The sequence below is a fragment of the Salmo trutta genome, chromosome 34 (genome assembly GCF_901001165.1).
Source record: "Salmo trutta chromosome 34, fSalTru1.1, whole genome shotgun sequence".
In the NCBI taxonomy this organism is placed as follows: domain Eukaryota; kingdom Metazoa; phylum Chordata; class Actinopteri; order Salmoniformes; family Salmonidae; genus Salmo; species Salmo trutta.
Window position 1 is genome coordinate 14211715 of NC_042990.1, and position 21318 is coordinate 14233032.

The 21318-nt window shown below is 44.7% G+C and overlaps 1 protein-coding gene and 1 long non-coding RNA gene across 4 annotated transcripts in view; both read right to left on the reverse strand.

The window, feature by feature from the left end:
• The window catches only part of LOC115173658 (teashirt homolog 1), a 30850-nt gene that overhangs the window by 6018 nt on the left and 3514 nt on the right, over positions 1-21318 (reverse strand). For 2 of the 3 annotated variants that reach the window (XM_029731963.1, XM_029731962.1), the window contains one exon: positions 10773-10915. The exons of the other annotated variant lie outside the window; for it this stretch is intronic. In XM_029731963.1, the coding sequence (XP_029587823.1) occupies positions 10773-10915 (143 nt within the window). The remainder of the gene's footprint in view (positions 1-10772; positions 10916-21318) is intronic. 3 annotated transcript variants of the gene reach the window in all.
• Positions 17476-18914, reverse strand: LOC115173660 (uncharacterized). The gene is made up of 2 exons (XR_003871643.1): positions 18437-18914; positions 17476-18272 (listed from the first exon to the last, which is right to left on the reverse strand). It is a non-coding gene; the product is annotated as an uncharacterized LOC115173660 (long non-coding RNA).

The following is a 21318-nucleotide window of genomic DNA, read 5'->3' on the forward strand; positions in this document are numbered from 1 at the left end:
TACTTTGCTCACATAATACCTGGAATCTATCTGTCCGATACTACAACTAGGCGTATCCCAGAGCCCCACATCACACCCTTTCACATCTAATCCAATTAAAGAACTGACAACAAAAAATGTCAGAAGTCCATCCATTGTCAAGAGCATTCCGTATTTCACTTCATTGGAGCGTTTGGTTGAGTACCTCAAAGCACTGACAACTCTCCCATCACTCTTACTCTCTCACTGTCTCCAAATAGCTCATCACACTAAGCAACACACCAAAAAAATGTAAATTAGCGTCTCCACTATAATTACCCTTAGCTCTGACTGAGCAGAGTGGGTAAAGAGGGAACGCCTCGACAGAAGAGACAGACAAGAGAACCTGACACTTCTAAAAACAATGCCAGTCTTTTCCTGCACACACACACACACACACACACACACACACACACACACACACACACACACACACACACACACACACACACACACACACACACACACACACACCTACACCTCAGCCCAGATCCCCCCCACCATACACACACCCCCCAAACACGTACTCCCCCCGACATCCCCAGACTGCTGCCTCCACCTCGACAACCATCAGTGTCAAATCATGTGTCAGTGTGAGGGTGGTGGGTGTCAGTGTCCACAAACAAGCCTTTTCTTTCAGCGAAAGAAAAAAAACAACAACATAAAAGTCCATTCCCCCCCCCCTTCTCCTCTCCTTCCTTTTTCGCCATCTGTGTAAAAAAATATAAAAAAATCTCCTGGTGTCACCGGTGTCTAATAAGGCAATCAGTGATGGGGAGACGCTGACAAGGCGCGTTGAGCCGCCCGCTTTCAAGCCTCCCTCAGAACAACGGAGAGAGGGGGAGGGGGGAAGGATTCAAATAGGGGGAGGGGAGGACGTCTGCTGTGCTTGTCAGTCAACAAAAGAGAAAAAGAAGCCCACTTTGTGCTGTCACGGAGAATGGGAGAGGAAAATAAGTTTGTAAAGACAAAAAAAGGAAAGAAGATTTGTTTAGGTGTTAGCTGATAGAGGTGTGAACAGGAGAGTTTTGAGTTTGTCTGTCTTTGGGTGGGTCATATGTGAAATCGACTGTAACCTGAGGCAGCGAGATAAAAATGAAAGGTGTGCATTTGTGTGCGTGTATGTGAGTGAGCGTGGGTGGGTGGGTTTGTAAGCATCTATGCGTATCTATCCACCTGGTGTGCTAGGGAGATATTCTGTATGTATCCATCAGGCCTGTCCCTGTGTGTTTGTGTGTCTCAGTACGTTCATGTGTCAGTGTCAATGACGTGTGCGTGTTAGTATGTGTGTGTGCAAATGTGTGTGTGTGTGTGTGTGTCAAACACAGAGGGGACGTGTGACAGCTGTGGAGAGGAAAGGGAGAGCGAGGCCATCTGCATCCAGAGACGAGCCTGTCACTTTGGCACGGGCTTCCTCCAGACAGGTGACACCTCGGCAGGACACTACCGGGCCTTTACTGTCACACACACACCCCCCTAAGTTTACAGTACATAGACAAAAACAGACAGACATTCTCACAGTCACACACACGCAAACATGTACAAGCCTCCTCTATGCCAAGCTCAAATCTGTTTTATAAACTGGGTGGTTTGAGCCCTGAAAGCTGATTGGCTGACAGGCGTGGTATATCAGACCGTATACCACAGGTATGACAAAACATTTATTTTACTGCACAAATTATGTTGGTAACCAGTTTATAATAGCAATAAGGCACCTCAGGGGTTTGTGATATCTGGCCAATATACCACGCCTAAGGGCTGTGTCCAGGCACTCTTTAAGAACAACCTTTAGCGTGGTATATTGGGCATATACCACACCTCCTCAGACCTTATTGCTTAAATATAATACTGTATTCATCAAAGAAATTGTTATCTGTCATGGATAAACATAAAAAGAAGCATTGTCCTCTTACAGTAGTGTTTCTGCATTGTCTATATGGCACAGTGTTTGTGATAGTATGCACAGTGAATTCCCAACTGGCTGTGCTTTCACTCACATGCACTAATGTGTTGACACGCTCAAACATTGCATCGGAACAACTTGAGAATCAACTGGCGAGACAGGCCCCTCTGCTTCAAAACAAATTAGACGGAAATTAAGTTTTGCTTTCCCGAGAGAGAGCCGGCAGATTCTCTCTCTATATAACGTCTGAAAAATGGAGTCGCTTCATATATATTTTTCCTGGCTCGTTTCTCTTGCGCAAATCTGTCACTTAAACCCATAACACTATCTATCTGTCACGGGGCGCAGAGGTTACACCATTTGGCTGGTGTCAAACTTAACCAAAGCTATCGGGAGGGAAACAATGTGAGACAGGGAGCGAGAGCAGTTGAGCGAGAAGCAGCACCACAGAATTGCAACTCACACGCATGCTACACACACACACACACACACACACACCCCTCCATATTTATTTACTCTGTCTCGGAGAAGAGGGCCAATCCCGGCAGTCATTTGCGGTGCTAATGTCCAATTCCGCCTGCTCGCACTCCGCTGATTTAGCCCGTGTCGGGCTCTCTGCTATTCCAGACCGGCAACCGAGTCGCCGTTTAGACGCCCTTCAAAATGGGGGCCGAAACGTGGCCAGTCTTATTCCTCTCTCTCTCTCTCCGCTTTGCTTTTGTCACCGGCCCCTCCGCTCGCTGCCACTTAGCTGTGATGGCTTTGGACAGGCCTGATCAGTGTGTGTCATTTGACCTGCACGAAGTGTGTGTGCGCACAAACACACACACACACAGAGAGGGGGACAGTGGGACTGGCTGTAAATAAAATGACATTATTATTTCCTCTGTCCGATCATGTAGAAAAGCCAATTATGGTAATGCACCGCACGTCAGGGGGCAAGTCTTTTCCTCCCTCTCGCTCTTTCTTCTTCTCTGGGACAGCCACTGCTGCACAGGCCTGGGTGGCGTGATGCTGTCTGTTCCAAGCGCTCGCGGGGCCTACGCTAAAGCAAGCTGGCGTTAAGACCTACTGCCTACGTTCGCTAAGGCTAACCGAGGAAAAAATGCCAGACCTTTTCATTTACGTCTGTGTGTAAAAGGTTCGAAAGCATAGTTTTAATTTCGAGATGATTCTCAAAGTCGTTCCCTTTGTTAAAAAAAGGGCATATTATTTACTGTAATGGTGAGGACCTCTGTTTTTTTAGTACTTCTCTCATGACTGCTGTTGGTGTACAATCTCCTTTAACATTATTCGGCTAGCAAAGTTTGTCTGCTTTTTTGCGATTTCAAACCAAATTTGCCCCTCAATATACCCAGGAACAAACTATACTAGGAAAGGGTATTCAGTTTTTTACCCATCTTTTTCCATCATACAATCCTTGCTTAGGGAGCTACCCATTCACTGATTAGCATTATTGTTGTGATTATGTCCACTGCCTTTTTTGTCTCAAGACAGATCAAACTTTATCCCAGCCTAAACAAAAGCGGGGGCCTTTGAAGTTCCGAGGCTTGTTTTACATGGACCTCGCCCAGTAAAAAGTGACATTGATTTTGTTTGCCGTGGATCTTGTGGAGTGGTCGCTCTAAATTAATATCTGATTTCCCCTCAACTGCCTGCTTATAAAAATCTGCTCACAGTTCCCAGCCCCCCCTTCCCCCTGCCCATGTGGAATAATTGACCATATGGCACAATACCTGCAGGGCCTCCAATAGCTGGTGTACTGTTCCAGCAGGCCGTGCGATTTCATCTCCTCGGCTTTCCAAAACTTCCGGAGGTGGAGGAAAACCGTGTTCGCTGCACAACCGAGTGCTCGTGTCTACTTTCGACAAGATATATGAAATGTAGGATAAATGGAATTCAAATGGGTTGGAAGTATTACTTTTTTCTAATCTTATGCTCGATTGGAGACAGTTCTTTATCTGTCATAATGAGTGATTGTAATTTATTTTCTATTCAATTCACTAAAATTATCATCATTTAAGCCAAATTTGTATTCATACATAACCTTTCTGCCTATTGTTGGTAAATGGATATTAAAAGGTACAAAAGGTGTATGAAGATAATTTCATATGATACACCTGTAGCATGGTATCAAATGTATAATGCATTTGTACCTTCTCATCCACCTTTCTCTCTCCATCTCACACACACTCCAATGTAAAGCCTACTTCGTCCTATAATATATATATATATATATATATATATATATATATACCCTAAGGTTGTGTAGCACACTTTCCCTGTCATCTGCAGTACACTAACTTGCTGGCCACAACTTGCTGGCTGCTAATAACCTGCTAAAATGGGTCATATAGACAGAACATTTTACATTAGCTTCAAACAATAGGGGGGGGGGGGGGTGGTGTCGCTAAGGGGAGGTGACGGGACTATTGGGTTGTGGAGGGGGGAGTTCTGTCAGTTCACTCTTATATCCCTGTCCAGAAGAGGGAGATAAGTCCGACATGAGCTATCCTGACCACCATGACAACTTTACTCACTGCAACATGAACAAGTACGTCTTCCACCACAAGCTCTCAGTCATGGGAAAAAGTTGACCTTGACCACCACGGTTTCATTATTTGAAAATGCAACAACTATGCTAACCTCCTAACCTTAGAGGCACCAAGGTAATACTAGGCCTAGGCCTAACTACTAACACATTTCCAATACACATCCAAACTACACAGCACTGACAATCCCAGACGCTGCAAGAACGTTGGAGTGATCGTTGAATAACTGATAGGCTCAATTAGCGCATTACTCACAGTTAAAAGGACACCGACTGGTGTGTAGATGCACAGTGAAAACAAAAGTATTAGTACACCAGAAGAGGAATTTCACCTTCTGACTCTCTGTTCATTCACTCTCTCAAAAACTACACCCTTACACATTTGATTTAGATTTCCACTGAACGGTATTGAAAACACACAATCCAGTGAACGCCAATCAGTATGAAATACAAAAATACATTTTCTCTAGAATGTCAACCCACAGGGGCGATCCTAGCAGAAAATATCCCCAAACAAACAATACTAAACATCACTATTATGTACACTGGGTTCTGAGTAGTCATGTACATACGAACTTCTCAGGTAACACTCAACAGTGTACTGTTTATGAAAATGTGAACATTTCTCAAATAGTAGTGTGGACAGAATACTGTTTAAACTATTTTCAGATTTAAAATGTAACACTTTGTATTATATTGTACTACACATGATACTTCCCTCATACAGACAAATGAACATTCAACTGCAATTATGTTTAGTAGTGTTTCCAAAGATTGACACACACATTCCAAAGCCTGTTTCCAGAAAATGTCACTATCCTTTTCTACATTGTCAGTGTCGTATTGCCTCAAGGGCAAGGTTACTCTAACTCTGCTACAGCACCAGTCATATTGAACCAAAATGAGTCAGAGACAACAACCAACAATGGGTAAAACAAACAAACACTAACACAAACAGTGCATTTCGGAAAGTACTCAGACCCCATAACTTTCTCCACTACTTATTACGTCACAGCCTTATTCTAAAATGTATTCAATTGTTTTGTTTCCCCCTCGTCAATCTACACACAATACCCCATAATGACAAAGCAAAACCATTCACTTTTTTATCTGCTAACTTAAAAATACAAAACTGAAATATGACATTTACATAAATATTCAGACCCTTTACTCTGTACGTTGTTGAAGGACCTTTGGAAGAGATTACAGCCTCGGGTCTTCTTGGGTATGATGCTACCAGATTGACACCTGTATTTGGGGAGTTTCTCCCATTCCTCTCTGCAGCTCTGTCAGGTTGGATGGGGAGTGCCCCGGCACAGCTATTTTCAGGTCTCTCCAGAGATGTTCGATCAGGTTCAAGGCTCTGGCTGGGCCACTCAAGGACATTCAGAGACTTGTCCCGAAGCCACTCCTGTGTTGTCTTGGCTGTGTGCTTAGCGTCGTTGTTTTGTTGGAAGGTGAACCTTCACCCCAGTCTGAGGTCCTGAGCGCTCTGGAGTAGGTTTTCATCAAGGATCTCTCTGTACTTTGCTTCATTCATCTTTCCCTGGATCCTGACCAGTCTCCCAGTCCCTGCAGCTGAAAAACATCCACACACCATGATGCTGCCACCACCATGCTTCACCGTAGGGATGGTGCCAGGTTTCCTCCAGACGTGACACTTGGCATTCAGGCCAAAGAGTTCAATCTTGGTTTGATGACTGGTCTGAGAGTCCTTTAGGTGCCTTTTGGCAAACTAAGTGGGCTGTCATGTGCCTTTTACTGAAGAGTGGCTTCCATCTGGCCACTCTACCATAAAGGCCTGATATATGGTAAAATGTCTTTCTGGAAGGTTTTCCCATCTCCAAAGAGGAGCAATGGAGCTCCGTCAGGAGTGACCATTGGTTTCTTGGTCAGATCCCTGACCAAGGGCCTTTTCCCCCGATTGCTCAGTTTGCCGGGCGGCCAGCTCTAGGACGTGTCTTGTTGGTTCCAAACTTATTCCATTTAAGAATTATGGATGCCTTCAATGCTGCAGAAATGTTTTGGTACTATTCCCCAGATCGTTGCCTCGACACAATCCTGTCTCAGAGCTCTATGGACAATTCCTTCGACCTCATGGCTTAGATTTGCACTGACATGCACTGTAAACTGTGGGACCTTGTATAGACAGGTGTGTGCCTTTCCAAATCATGTCCAATCAATTGAATTTATCACAGGGGGACTTGAATCAAGTTGTCGAAACAGCTAAAGGATGATCAATGGAAACAGGACGCACCTGAGCTCAATTTCGAGTCTCATAGCAAAGGGTCTGAATACTTACGTAAATAAGTTATTTCTGTTTTTATTTTTAGTTGATGTTTAAAATTGTTGATCTTGGGGCCTCCTGAGTGGCACAACAATCTAAGGCACTGCATCGCGGTGCTTGAGGCGTCACTACAGACCTGGGTTTGATCCCAGGCTGTGTCACAACCGGCCGTGACCAGGAGTCTCATAGGCCGGTGCACAATAGGCTCAGCGTCGTCCGAGTTAGGGGAGGGTTTGGCCGGGGGGCTTCACTTGGCTTATCGTGCTCTAGCGACTCCTTGTGGCGGGCCAGGTACCTACAGGTTGATCTCGGTCATCAGTTGAACGTTGTTTCCTCCGACACATGGGTGCAGCTGGCTTCCGTGTTAAGCCGGCGGGTGTTAAGGAGCGTGGTTTGGCGGGTCATGTTTCGGAGAACGCATGACTTGAACTTCGCCTCACCTGAGCCAGTTGGGGAGTTGCAGCGATGAGACAATATCGTAATTGGATATGATGAAATTGGGGAGAAAAAGGGGGGTAAAAGTGTAGATCCTAGGTAAATATAACTCTATAACTCTCCATAACAAATGAACGATTTAACAACATACCTGTTAGTTCATTTACATGAAGACATTGTGGGTTAGTAACTGCATATTATAATTTTCTTTAAACTAACAACAAGCAGTATGAAACCTTAAAGTTATTTGATTTATTTTTTGCTGAATTAGTTAACTGTAAACAAATAATTTTGAATTTGACAAATAAACTTCTGATAATCAGTCATTTTACTCCGCTGCTCTTTGCTCCTGCATTGCAGTACAGTCTCTCTCCTTCTTCCCTGTTCTCCCTCTCTCCTTTCTCCCCTCCCTCTCTGTTTGTCCATGTTCCCTGGGAGCCAGCTTTGAGCAGCCATAGCGACGGTTGCAGTCAATAAATCACCTTTCCCCCCCCCCCCCACTGTCAACTCCAGGCTGCTCAGAGATGAGACAATGGCCATTATATCATAAGCACCGCAGAGCCAACCCCCATCTGGCTGGCTGCTTCTGTTCAAACCTATGTAACTACAAAGTCCCAACGTTTCGCTAATGTTAGCTGAATGTTACAGAACATAAGAGACTAGTATAGCCTCTGCCCCCATTATTGCTGCTTCTCAAAATAATGCAAGCAAAAAGTCCTAACGTTTTGCTAATGTTAGCTGAGCGTTAGTGTAGCCTCACTCCCACCTGGTTAAGCTTTGGGAGAAACCGCCTGGAAGGTTAGCTGTTACATTTAGTGAAGCCTCTGTGTCACATGGTTATTTCTGAAGAGCTACATTGAAAAACGGATGGTTTTGGAAAGGTTAAAGTCAACATTGGAGTGCTTCTGGTGCTACTATAAGCACTCATGCTTCGCTTAGTGTAGGACATTTTAATTCATACACAACAGGTTCTAGGATAAGCATTTTCATAGACCAGCTGCATTGTCAATCTTCCCTCATTCCCTGACGTCTTTGGCAATGGTAGGGTCAAACTGAATCATCATTGTATCACTATCTACCTCTTCATTCCGCAGGCATTGTTTGACCTCAAGGGATTCCTGGGAGCTTGACGAAATTCAGTCCTTACTGTTTCTATCTATCCTAGTCTTTTCTCTGCACTGACTAAACCCAAAAAAACAGATTAAAACAAACTGAAATCAACATGTACAAGAGTTCTCTGGGAAAAAGAACAAAACAAAAAAACAGGGCCTGTCCCTTTAAATCTCCTCCTGGAGTCACCTGTGTACTGCCCCCTGACAGTGGAATTTCCCTGGCCCAAATAACAGCTGCTCCCATCGCCTAGCAACAACGGCTTGATGGATGACCCCAAAGACGATAATTACCATAAATCACACTCTTTCTGCAGAGGACAGGAGAGAAAATGGCAAGGGAGAGAAAACAAAAGTATTGCTCAGACACACCTTTCCATGACCCCTGTTGCATCAGTCACACTTTATTTGGTGAACATTTCCCATGAGGGAGAAAAGTTAGTACGAGGCTCCCTAATTGGATAATCACTGGTCGCTGCCCAATCGGCTTGGCCGTAAAAAAAAAAACCCCGCAGCAAATCAAAAGTGACATTAATAGTTGTTTTGGACTGATCTTTTGCTAGTTTCTCAGGAGTCAGAGACCGTGTTTTTTTTCAAATGGTTACATTCAGTGAATAGAGTCTAAAATGAAACGGGATAAAATGAATTTAAAAAACTACACTGGAGAAGGAAAGACAAAAGAAAACAAAGTGGATTGTGAAGGCAGTGCAGGGGAGTGAATAGTTGAGTGAGTGAGTGAGTGAGTGAGTGAGTGAGCGAGAGAGAAGGCCATGACCTCACCAGTTATGTCTGGTTGTACAATAACCCATCAATCAACCCTTCCCTGTACCCTCAGCCTTCCCCTCTATTCACATGGGCCATCCGCTTTGTACACCGCTGAGCAACAACATGCACACACAGGACACACGCACACTCTTCCCTGAAACTGACCCCTTGTCTCTGCGGGAAAAACCCACACAGCCTGTGGATGAGTCAGATCAGAGACAGAGGAAAACCACACACGCACGCACGTACATACACACATACGCGCGTACGGACACACACACATACGCGCGTACGGACACACTGATTGCCAAATCGAATTCGCTGACCATATGAGAACATCGTCTTCATTCCACAAAACAATGTCAACTCCATTCATATCAATGCAAACAACGTGACAGAAAATAGACCTTGTTACATCATTGCACTAACCTGTGTTGTCAAGCTACTTCATTTAAACAGTTTAAATAAAGTGTTACTGGAAAGTTAAGCGTTGAAAAAAACTAAAGGGGGTCAAGAAAGAGTAACAATTCTGTCAGCCCACATGGGAGTGTTTGTGTGTGTGTGTGTGTGTGTGTGTGTGTGGGGGGGGGGGGGTGACGTGAGGCCTATTCCTGATGGCCGTGACAGTGAACTGACAAAAGAGGGAGGCAGAGGGGGAACGAGAGAGAGAGCCCCTGAAGGAGGAGACACACTAAATCACAAACTGGCCTCTCACAGAAGAAACCACGTCACTGGGGGATCAATGCCTACATCTCTGATTGTGTGTTTGTGTGTGTGTCATGTTGTGTGTTCGCAGTGGTGTTTGTGCGTGCGCGTGTACCTGTGTTGAGATTTCCCAGGGTAGGGACATGACTCTTAGTAAACCATCCATAACAACTTAGAAGAGAGGGAGGAAGGAGGAGGAGCAAGAGGAAAAAAGAGAAATAGGAGGGAGAAAGAGAGAAGCAGTAAGTGAAGGAGGGAGCACGGTGAGTGATGGACAGAGTGAGAGAGAGAGGAAACCATCGCTCAACACAACATAATATCGTACTGAGGGCAGACTATGGAACGTTTTAGAAATGGAGACGAAAGAGAACCTTACCACGCTGGCAATTAAACTTTTGCACAGCTTCTCAAAGTGCCCGCCGACCGTGCCACATCCATACCGCGCCAGGCGGACACACACACACACACACACCTAACACACTCACACCGTGCCATCCATGAACACATACACCCACGAATATCGCAACGATATCCACTGTCCCCCTACTGTGATAAATGACACCATAACTCTGATATCCGCAATCAATCTCTGCTTTAAAGACACATCCATCGGCAGCAATGTTGATGGGGGTGGTGGGAGGATATGAGAGACGGGGAGACGAGGTAAAATGGAGAAGCGTGACTGCTGGGTTGACCTCGGATAAGTCGGGAAGGGCGGTGTGTGTGTGTGTGTGTGTGTGCAGGGGGGGCAGTAGTGAGTGATGCCTGTCAGCTTGCATGTGGCATCCAAAATAAATGAGGCTCATGAAGACCAATGAAAAGGGGGCCAGGCGAGTGACTTGGTGGGAGGGATGGAGGGAGGGAAAGAGGGAGAAGTCGCAGGGGGAGAGGCGGGAGGAGGAGCGGGGTTATGGATGGGTGCATGGGAGAGAGGAAAACGAGAGAAAGAAGGACAAGGGATAGAGGGATACGTAAAGGATCGGTCGAACAGAGACTTACTCACTGAGTCCATGTGTATTCTATCTGTGTATCGTACAGACGACCCTTTCTGAGCTCTCCCTCTTTCTCTCGGTCTCTCTCCCTCGTTCGCAGGCAGTGTCATGTGCGGTCCGGTCTGTGTAGTTTCCCAAGGCCTGGCCCCTCTATGATAAATGACACGTGTCATTCTGTCAGCCCCTGCCACCGGGGCTGGGAGGCCCCTTAGTGATGTATGACCCAGCCATGCTGGGCTAAAGGAAATCAGGGCCTTCTTGGCAACACGCACCAAGAAAGCACAGCCCTTTATACAAGACCCTGTGTGTGTTCACAAACTCTGCATAGAGATATTTGAGAACACACACCTACGTAGGAATGTACACACACACACACACACACACACACACACACACACACACACACACACACACACACACACACACACACACACACACACACACACACACATAATGAAAAGTTCCACTCGTTCCATTAAACCCTATCAAATCTCCCTCCATCCACCCCAGAGACACCAACTTCATTTAATATGCTGAATATCTCCAAATTGGACTGTTCATTTTACATCTCCTCAAGGGGGAGTGTGAGTGCATGTGGGTGTGTGTGTGTGTGGTGCAGCAGAAGCTGTCAGACACACTAGCAGAGGGAGACAAATCATCTTCATGGTCTTTCCAGCTGTTTCCCAAATTTGGTGTGAGGGGGAGAGAGTGAAAAGGCTTCACTTTGAGTTGCGTTGCTTGACGCTTCCCAGAGCCAGATAGCTGACAAACCGTGCCCAAGGGGAATGGGACACTGTGGTACCACAGACACACCTGGTCCGTCAACACCCTACGCAAGCAGGAATAGGAACCGAGCCAGCGTCGAACCAATACATAGTACACACACAGAAGACTGAACAAAAGTACAAAAAACTATAACTGAGACTTTGTTTCGATAGAATATATTATTGCGTAATTCAGAATTGTAGACAGTGACAAAAATGCCTTATTGCACCATAACATACAATCTGGTGTACCTGGCAGATCTAAAAGATATCCAAATGAAGGACCAACGAAAAACAAAATACTTCACTGACAGAAGTCTTTCATCAACCATGTACTGTAGACACATCCACCCCCACCTGCATTTTTTAAGAAAAATGTGTTTCTTAAAAAACAAAAACAGAAAGTTGGCAGACAAAAACACACACACATACAATGCACACACAAGGGATGGGTGTTGTGTGGGACCACGGTGGTAGTGGGGGTCGTGAACTTTGGATGACCTCATTTGATTGGCCGCTGGGCCGAGCTGAGACTCTCGGGGGAAAAGGGAGAGAGAGAGAGAGAAAAAAGAGAGTCATTAAGGAGTGAGTGATGAGTGGCAGGCATGGCTGACCTCTCTCTCTCGCCCCTCCCTCTCACTACTTCTTTGTTGCATGTCTTTCTTTCTCTCTATCCTTCTCATGCTCTTTCTGTCCCCTCTCCCACCCTCCTTCCCTCGTTTGTCGCTCCTCCTCTTTTACACTCTTTCTGCCCTCCCCTCTTTTCTTCCTCTTTACCACTCCACCTCTAGCCTTTTCTCTCCCCCTCTCACATCATGCCGTCTCCCTCTTTTTCTCAGTCTATTTTTCCTCACTGTCTGCCCCAAGACTTAGACACTCTATCCCTCTGTACAGTAACGCACGCACACTCGCACGTGGCTAATAGCCCTTCCACTATTGGCAACGAACAGACATCTCTAATTCTCGATTACCAGTGGAATGATCAAGTGCGATTGAACGTCAGTCTGCAGAGCAGTGAAACCACACACTTACATAGTGTGTGTTTGAGCTCCATTCCATTCTATGGAGAGGGCAGAATCAACGATCTACAAATCACCTTGCCTCACATTATATGATCAAAGGGATCCCCTCAAAGTCACACTAGTCAGAGGATAAATTATAATTTGTGGAAATCCAACCAAAAACAACTAATTCCTATCTATAGTCAACAATTTGCATTTTAACCTCTGAACCTGTGAACTCAAAAAGGCAGACAGATACTGAAGGCGTCAACAACGAACCGGGTCAATGATTGACGGATGATTGACAGTGATCTGGAAAACATGAATGTTTGAGTCAGCCACGATAGTTAGCTAATGTTCAACTGAACTAATCATTGCCTGACTCTGGCTGTCTCACTCTCTGTGTCAGACAGACAGAATTCAATCATTGCAGACGGCTTGATTACGTTTGCCCCCGCTGTAGGAAAGACGAACAGGCAGCAGGGTGATGAAACAGAGGGATGAACAGACAGGCAACTTGAAAGAGAGTCAGACTAACTGACAAACAAGTCTTCAGACAGGCTGTATGAGAGATTGAGTGACCAAGGCAGACATGAGAAAGAGAGACAGAAAGAAAGACCACACGAGAGATCCACTGAAAGGTCATACAGACAATATGAAAGTCAGACACAAAAACAAGTCTTCAGACTGACTTTATGAGAGACCAGGTGACAGGGCAGTCATGAGACAGACAGAGAGGGGGTCTGGGGGCACCCCACCGTTTCCTAAGAAAGACGACTTAGAGCCGAGCTTAGAGCCCCCCAGTGACTGCCACTGTCTGAGTCCGCGTCGGATCAAATAAAGCTTTCGGGCAATTTTGGGGCCACATGTGGCGTCGAATAAACCAGAAAAGAGACACACTATACAGTAAATTCGTTCCCCAACACCTACGGAGAATCTACACCTAGTATGTATGGCGCTACATGACTATTAAGGGTGTTAGGCAAAGGAAAGGCACATATACACATGGGTTTGCCAGAGTACAGCATAGGAAACCCTCTCTCCTTTTGTCTTCTAGTTCATATTTTTCAAAACAGGCTTGCTGGCTCTGTCCGGTTACACCGGAGAGGGAAGGGGATAAATAAAGAGAGAATAGTGAAAGAGTATGAAAGAGTAGACAAAACGAGAGAATATGAAAGAGGACAGAGGTAAAGAGATCGGGAGAGATGGATGGATAGAGATAGCAATAAAGATGAGAGAGAGAGAGAGAGAGAGAGAGACCATGACAGAGAGAGAGATTGAGTAAGGAGAGAAAAATGGAAAGAGAGAGAGGTGAGGATTCAGCAAAAACCCTGGCGTCTGGTCCAGTCTCAAGGACAAACTGTCATCTGTGGGCCGTATCCATTCCCAGATGCAGTATCTTATCTACAGAGCCCAGTAAACTGTTGTCCAAAAAAAAAATGATATTCATTGCTTTTCAAAGACACTTATCGGTTAAATAAACACTCCTTGGAGATAGAAATTCCCAGCGAAATTCCCCTCCCGACACACAGTCTCAATGTGCGGAGGCCAGCTTTTATCCATCACCTCGCCGTAAAAACAGCACCAATTTTTATTTGTCTTATGTCGTGATATACTGAGAACACAGACTTAAGAGTCGTGGATTTAGAGTGCTTTCGGAAAGTATTCACACCCCTTGAGTTTTTCCACATTTTGGTAGGTTACAGCCTTATTATAAAACGTATTAAATAGTTTTTTCCTCTCATAAATCAATAAATACCCCAGAATGACAAAGCAAAAACAGGATTTTAGAATTTGATAATTTATTAAAAATAAAAACGGACATATCAAATTTACATAAGTATTCAGATTCCTTACTCAGTATTTTGTTGAAGCACCTTTGGCAGCGATTACAGCCTTGAGTATTCTTGGGTATGATGCTACAAGCTTGGCACGCCTGTATTTGGAGAGTTTTTCCTATTCTTCTTTGCAGATCCTCTCAAGCTCTGTCAGGTTGGATGGGGAGCATCGCTGCACAGCTATTTTCAGGTCTCTCCAGAGATGTTTGATCGGGTTCAAGTACAGGCTCTGACAGGGCCACTCAAGGACATTCAGAGTCTTGTCCAGAAGCCACTCCTGCGTTGTCTTGGCTGTGTGTTTAGGGTCGTTGTCCTGTTGGAAGGTGAACCTTCGTCCCAGTCTGATAACCTGCTCCAGAGTGCTCAGGACTTCATCAAGGATCTCTCTGTACTTTGCGTCGCTCATCTTTGCCTTGATCCTGACTAGTCTCCCAGTCCCTGCCTCTGAAAAACATCCCCACAGCATGATGCTGCCAACACAATGCTTCACCGTAGCGATGGTGCCAGGTTCCTCCAGAAGTGACGCTTAGCATTCAGGTCTTTAGGTGCCTTTTGGCAAACTCCAAGCGGGCTGTCATGTGCCTTTTACTGAGGAGTGACTTCTGTCTGGCCACTCTACCATAAAGGCCTTATTGGTGGAGTGTTGCAGAGATGGTTGTCCTTCAGGAAGGTTCTCCTATCTCCAGGGGAACTCTAGAGCTCTGTCAGAGTGACCATTGGGTTCTTGGTCACATCCCTGACCAAGGCCCTTCTCCTTCGATTGTTCAGATTGGCCGAGCGGCCAGGTATAGGAAGAGTCTTGGTGGTCCCAAACGTCTTCCATTTAAAAATGTAGGCCACTGTGTTTTGGGGGACTTTCAATGCTGCAGCAATTTTTTTGGAACTCTTCCCCAGATCTGTGCCTCGACACAATCATACCTATGAGCTCTATGGACAAGTCCTTTGACCTCATGGCTTGGTTTTTGGTCTGACATGCACTGTCAACTGTGGGACCTTATATAGACCAGTGTGGCCTTTCCAAATCATGTCCAATCAATTGAATTTACCACAGGTGGACTCCAATCAAGGTGTAGAAACAGGATGCACCTGAGCTCAATTTCGAATCTCATAGCAAAGGGTCTGAATACTTATGTAAATAATTTAACAAATTACCAAAACATTCTAAAAACCTGTTTTTGCTTTGTCATTATGGGGTATTGTGTATAGATTGCTGAGTATTTTTATTTAATCCATTTTAGAATAAGGCTGTAAAGTAACAAAATGTGGGGAAAGTCAAGGCGTCTGAATACTTTCCGAAGGCACCGTATATTGAAATGCCCTGTATCCTGAATGAAGGGACAAAAAGATGAGTAGCATGGCAATGTAAAAATCTCGACTCTAACCCTACAAGTATGTTAGGGAAAACAAAAACAAGGGCATGACACATTTCAAATTAAACTTTTACAACATGATAGAACAACGTCTTGTGAAGTGGCACATATTACTTTTCAGGTAAATGTGTTGTTGTTAGTGGATGTTTCTCCAAGTATGGCAGTTCAGTCACAGATGCGTATGACTTATTGATGCTCCTGTTGTGTCTGGAAAGCCTTATAGATGGAAGTCTGTGTTACAAGCCACTGACTAGGGGTTCAACATACTATTTTCACTGGGGCTGGCTAACAGAAATGCACTCAGACAAAGTATTTTGGGACTGGGTCTTCGGGACTAAAAGCACATTTTAAATGGAGATTCTCAAATGAGAATGCTTTTTATTCGAGGAATAGACTTAATCTGGGTCTGGGATCAAATGAACCTTGCTGACACAGCAATGTCCTCTGAGTGACAGGAAGAGAATCTGATATTTGATCAACGCAGACGTCAAATGAATCCGAAGAACGTCCTGGCACAATTTACTTGGAGCACTAAACTCCAACACCCATCCATCCTTAGTATTTGTGCACTCTAAGCATGAGGAAACTGATGCCGATGTCATGAAAATTGGCCGTTCGTGACAGGTGACTTGATTCTATTTTAGCATGATTCCACTAGCTAATATGGAACAATGTTGCCACTGTTAAGTAGTCGTTAATACACGCTACCCTATCAAAAGCATCCACCCAGAGTACACGTGCACACAATGAAACTACTATCTGAAATGGACCTGTATTTCATTCTCCCCCCTCCCTCAGCTTGCCCAAGGGTCTTAAGGCTCCTCAGCATCAAATGTAGTGCCTGTGATATGATAGAGAGTGATTGTTCTAAACCCTGCTGCCTCTAAGGAACTATATATCCACCTAGCAACAGCTGTAGGACAGTGTGTGTGTGTGTGTGTGTGTACGTCCATGTGTGTGTGTTGATGTCCAACATATATCCACCTGGCAACAGGGGCAGGACAGTGAGCAGGAGTGTGTGTGTATGTGTGTGTGTGTTTGTGTAGTGCAGACATCTAATTAAAGGCTAATAACACCGCGTCGGGAGTTACTGTCCCTCGTAAATCAATGGCCAAAATAATTGCTAATACACTGGTTATCGATTAGCACAGCTAGCTGCCGCCCAACGGCTCATTTTCAATGGGGGGGCTGCAACTGTGGCTACATGCTAACACAGCGACAAGGGTAAAGTGTTATTTCTCTCTCTCACACACACACACACACACACACACACACACACACAACACAGCTGGGCTGGGGGGGTGGGTGTAGTAGAAATGACTGGGGGCCTTGGCAGTAATTCTTAATTGACACCTGTCAGGGTAATGGCAGCAGTCACAGCTGCTGGGGGAGAATTTCTCCCCACTCCTGTTCATCTGTCACTTTCAATACCTTTTCCTCACAGCCCCCCCCCCCTTTTTCTTTCTGCCTACATTTTTTTCTTTCTTCTCTCCACTCACCGTTAAATGCACTCTACCACGTTAGTGTTCAAAGCTTCTGCTAAGGAAATAAACAAAGAAATAATAAAGATGCTTTTGATTTGTATGATTTAGTTTAGTTTTGTACAGATAGGTTCAGACAGGAAGTAGGAAACAGTAAGTTGGGGAGGAGCTACACAAAGTTCCAGAATGCAGATTTTTTTTCTGAAAGGCAGTTACAAAGTTGGACATCAGAGAGTTGCATTTAGTTTATTTGTAATTGGTCATTCAGATGAAATATAATCGATGCTAAATATGGTCACAAAAAATATTGGCTGAAAGTCACTGTCCAAAGTATAAAATAGAATATTGGCCTTGCGCCACATGCACTAAACAATCTCTTCACAGTCCTATCAATCTTTTCCTCATAAAACTGTAACGGTTTGTTAAAACAAAAGGAAAATGAAGAGAGGTCAAACTCACATACTGTAATTCAGTACACAGCGAAATCCAGTTGCTTTAGCTAATCAACAGAGGACTGCCTAACATCATACACCCGCCACAAAAATCCCATGTCTGGCACTTATCAGTTAACACCCGGACGACTCTGACACAGGTCCGCACTCTCACACAGAAGCCTTGACATAAGCTCAGAGGCGACTGGAGTGAGAGCCTATAAATGACCCCTATCCTCTGAGGTCAAAGGAAACATAAGAAAGGCAGATAAACAATGAGACACACATTGCTTTGTAACAATAACATACAACTTCCTCCAAAACACACACACAGAGCGTGGGCTTAGACGGAACCCGTTCAGACAGGGACTCCCCAGAGTACACATTGCCCTCAAGAGTGTACTCTGGACTTCCACTCTCCCTCCTCTCCAGGTCATGACTCGCTCTTTCTTTCTTCTTTTTATTTTATCGTCTCGCTCTCCGCCTCTGTCTCACGCTGATAGAAACGAGTGGACAGATGAGATGTCAAGCCACACAGAGGGAGGGGGAGACGAAGAGGAAATACAGCTGCTCTGTTCTCCTTGGATACTATGGTTTCCCATACACGTACTGGAAGGCTAACCTGCGGGATTGTAGCAAGTTCTTCATTATTGTAGGTGTGGAGGTTGTGGAAAGATGTGTGTGTGTGTGTGTGTGTGTGTGTGTGTGTGTGTGTGTGTGTGTGTGTGTGTGTGTGTGTGTGTGTGTGTGAGAGAGAAAGCTTGTTAAACCCAGGGATAGTTTTACCTCGGCAGGGCACTGCTCCTGAGGCGGACGCCTTCACACCGCCACTCTCTTGGCGCTCTTTTAATCCAGGCATATTTTCACCACCCTTTCTTTTCCATAAGAGCAGTCATCGATCTTCATTTGTCACTTAACCTCCACGTAGATGAGGAAGGGGAGTATGTGTGTGGAGGGGTGGGTGGGTATATATGTGTGTGTAACTCTTTGATTTCCTACTGGCTGCGACCCCATATGCAAACTGAAACTATTTGCGTTAAGAAATAGGGGGGCAAACATGACTATCGACTACTAGAGTCAATGTCGACTGTTAATGACACTTTGCATATCCCCGACTATAGCTAGGGTAAAGAGACTGCTACACACACACATACTGTACTACAGCTTTGTTTAAGAGACCTGACAACCTGCAACGTCTGACATCCCGCAGTGCTACCAAACGTTTCGTCTGCAAACACAGGAAGAGAAACACCGGCAGTATGCAACACAATCTCTGTTCGTAATGGAACACCCCCTTTCATAACAAACTGTACAGATGGAAGATAGAAATCAAGCAGTGGGATGCAGGACAATATGCAATACAACATATTCCAATGTACTGATGCCTAAACCAGCACATCTTATAACCCTGTTATAGGACACCTGTACAAAACTAATGGAAAATCGGCTTAGATCAGCCATTATCTAGCAGTGTTCGTTTGCCTCGGCGGCTTCAACTTGATTAGCTAGATAGTCCATTTGTCACCTAGCTGCAGCCCCCCACCCTGCACCCCTTCGAAAGAACTGAGTTAATACTGCAACTGGAGGTGTGTGTGTGTGTGTGTGTGTGTGTGTGTGTGTGTGTGTGTGTGTGTGTGTGTGTGTGTGTGTGTGCGTGCTAGCAAATGTGCCTTGTGTGTGGGGACCTGGGCTAACATCAACTTGATTACATCAAGCCAGCTGCGGAACTTGACACCTTGCTGAATTTGTCAGCATTAATCGGCGGGGCCCTGTCGCTAGATCCGTCAGCATCCCGGATAATTATGGAGTCGCGCTAACGATGCCACTAGCTGCCGCCCGCTTGTCGTCGTACGAAGGGAGGAAGCTTAACTTATTTTTCCCTCCCTCCTCCCTCCCTCCCTCCCTTGATAATTAAGAGACTGAGACTCCTTTTCATGTAGCAGGCAGGGTTTGGTTGGGGAGAAAAGGAGGCATTGATCGACGTCACAGAAAAGGTGAGTTTTTATTGGTCACAGTTTCTTGTTTTGGTGTCGTTGAGGTGCTGATTATGTATCTGAATATTGTGGAGTTTTTCTTGGGTAGGTCTTACCGTGACATTTTACAGTGTAGAGGTATAGAAGAAAATTGTACTGAAATCAACACTTATTACAATAAGTGACAAAGGGTATTAGTACTACAAGACAAGGCCTCAATTTCATAACCCTCTTGGAGAGAATCTTGGCATTCTGCACTCTTGTGGTAGAATATTTTTATAACGTATTTAAGCAGCATTTGCAGGTCAAAGGTTATGTCACCCATAAACTCTAGTATGAAAATAACAAAGCTTCTCCGGACCTATTTGTTCAGAAACTCTTATATAATGACACGCGCGCTACATAGGCTACCCATTTTTTCATCTCTTGCTTGAAAATGTATCAAGTACAGTAAGCCTACCCTGGACTTGCAGGTCACTCCAAATATGAGTGATAAAACATAGCCAAAATGAAAACGAAGCACCCTCCGGAGATCAAACGTCAACAAATGACTGCAGCAAAAGTCGATGCTGCTCGGATTGCACCGCAGTGAGCGGAACTGCCAAAAGGAACAGATGCAGCCATGTTGTTACAAATGGAGGGGAGATTATGTATAGTTACTGGCCATACTAGACACAAGGTACAGCGGCATCCAAGGGGCTAGAAACCACCACTAAAGCAGGGACCTCCATTTTAAAACAGTGATATCCAATCGCCTTTCAGCAAAACAAAGCTAGTTGTTTTCACATTCTTATTTTCCTGACTGAAGTGTGTGTTTTAAGTCAAGATTTTTATTTAACTTACAATACATGTTTTGGGTTGAAAGAGGAGGAAGGGAAGCGCTACTAAGGTACACAATAGTAAATGTTGGTAGACAGAAGATGTTTTGGGTTGTGTGTGTGTGAGTGTGCGTGTGTGGTAGGGTAGTGGTGCTTTTTCCAGTAATGAAGAAGACTCTCTGTCACACACACTCAAACAAACTAGTTATTGTCACAGTGTTTTGATGGAGACCACCATATGTCACACACTGGAAATAATGGAAAGACGATGCCTGCCAAGTTTTGATTGACCATTACTGCCAGTGATGTATGTTCCCGTCACAAATCAGACAATTAAATCAATATTCAAAAGCTGGATGGGAGTCGAGCAGGGAGACGATCGTCGGTTGAGTGCTGGGTCAGATAATTCAGCAGGATTTTGTACATTTCAGTGCATGGTAAAACTAGGCTAAAGCATACAATATAGTCCCCTTTAAGTGTCCACATTGGATATGTGCATACTATGTTGAAGTGCATTGCAGTTTACCGGTCCCAAATAATGTTTTTGCACTGGGTAATTAAATGCTCCGATTTAGTACATGCATTCACGACAGTCTCAAGCCATTGTATTTATTAAGAGTTGACTGTAGCCTACATGCTTAGTGACAAAACCACTTCCCTGACGCCCTTTTCATTCGTAACCATTTTTTCACTAGTTTATCCAAATCACCTATTTATACCAGAATATCCTCACATTTATATTTCTGCATTCAAGCGGAATTCACAACCCCACAGAGTTCAAAGTAACTCCTTCCCAACCTGCTTAACTTCACATTTCCAAAGTCTGTTTAATATTCTAGAACTGTTTTGTTCAGCAGCAGTCCTTAATGCCTGAACT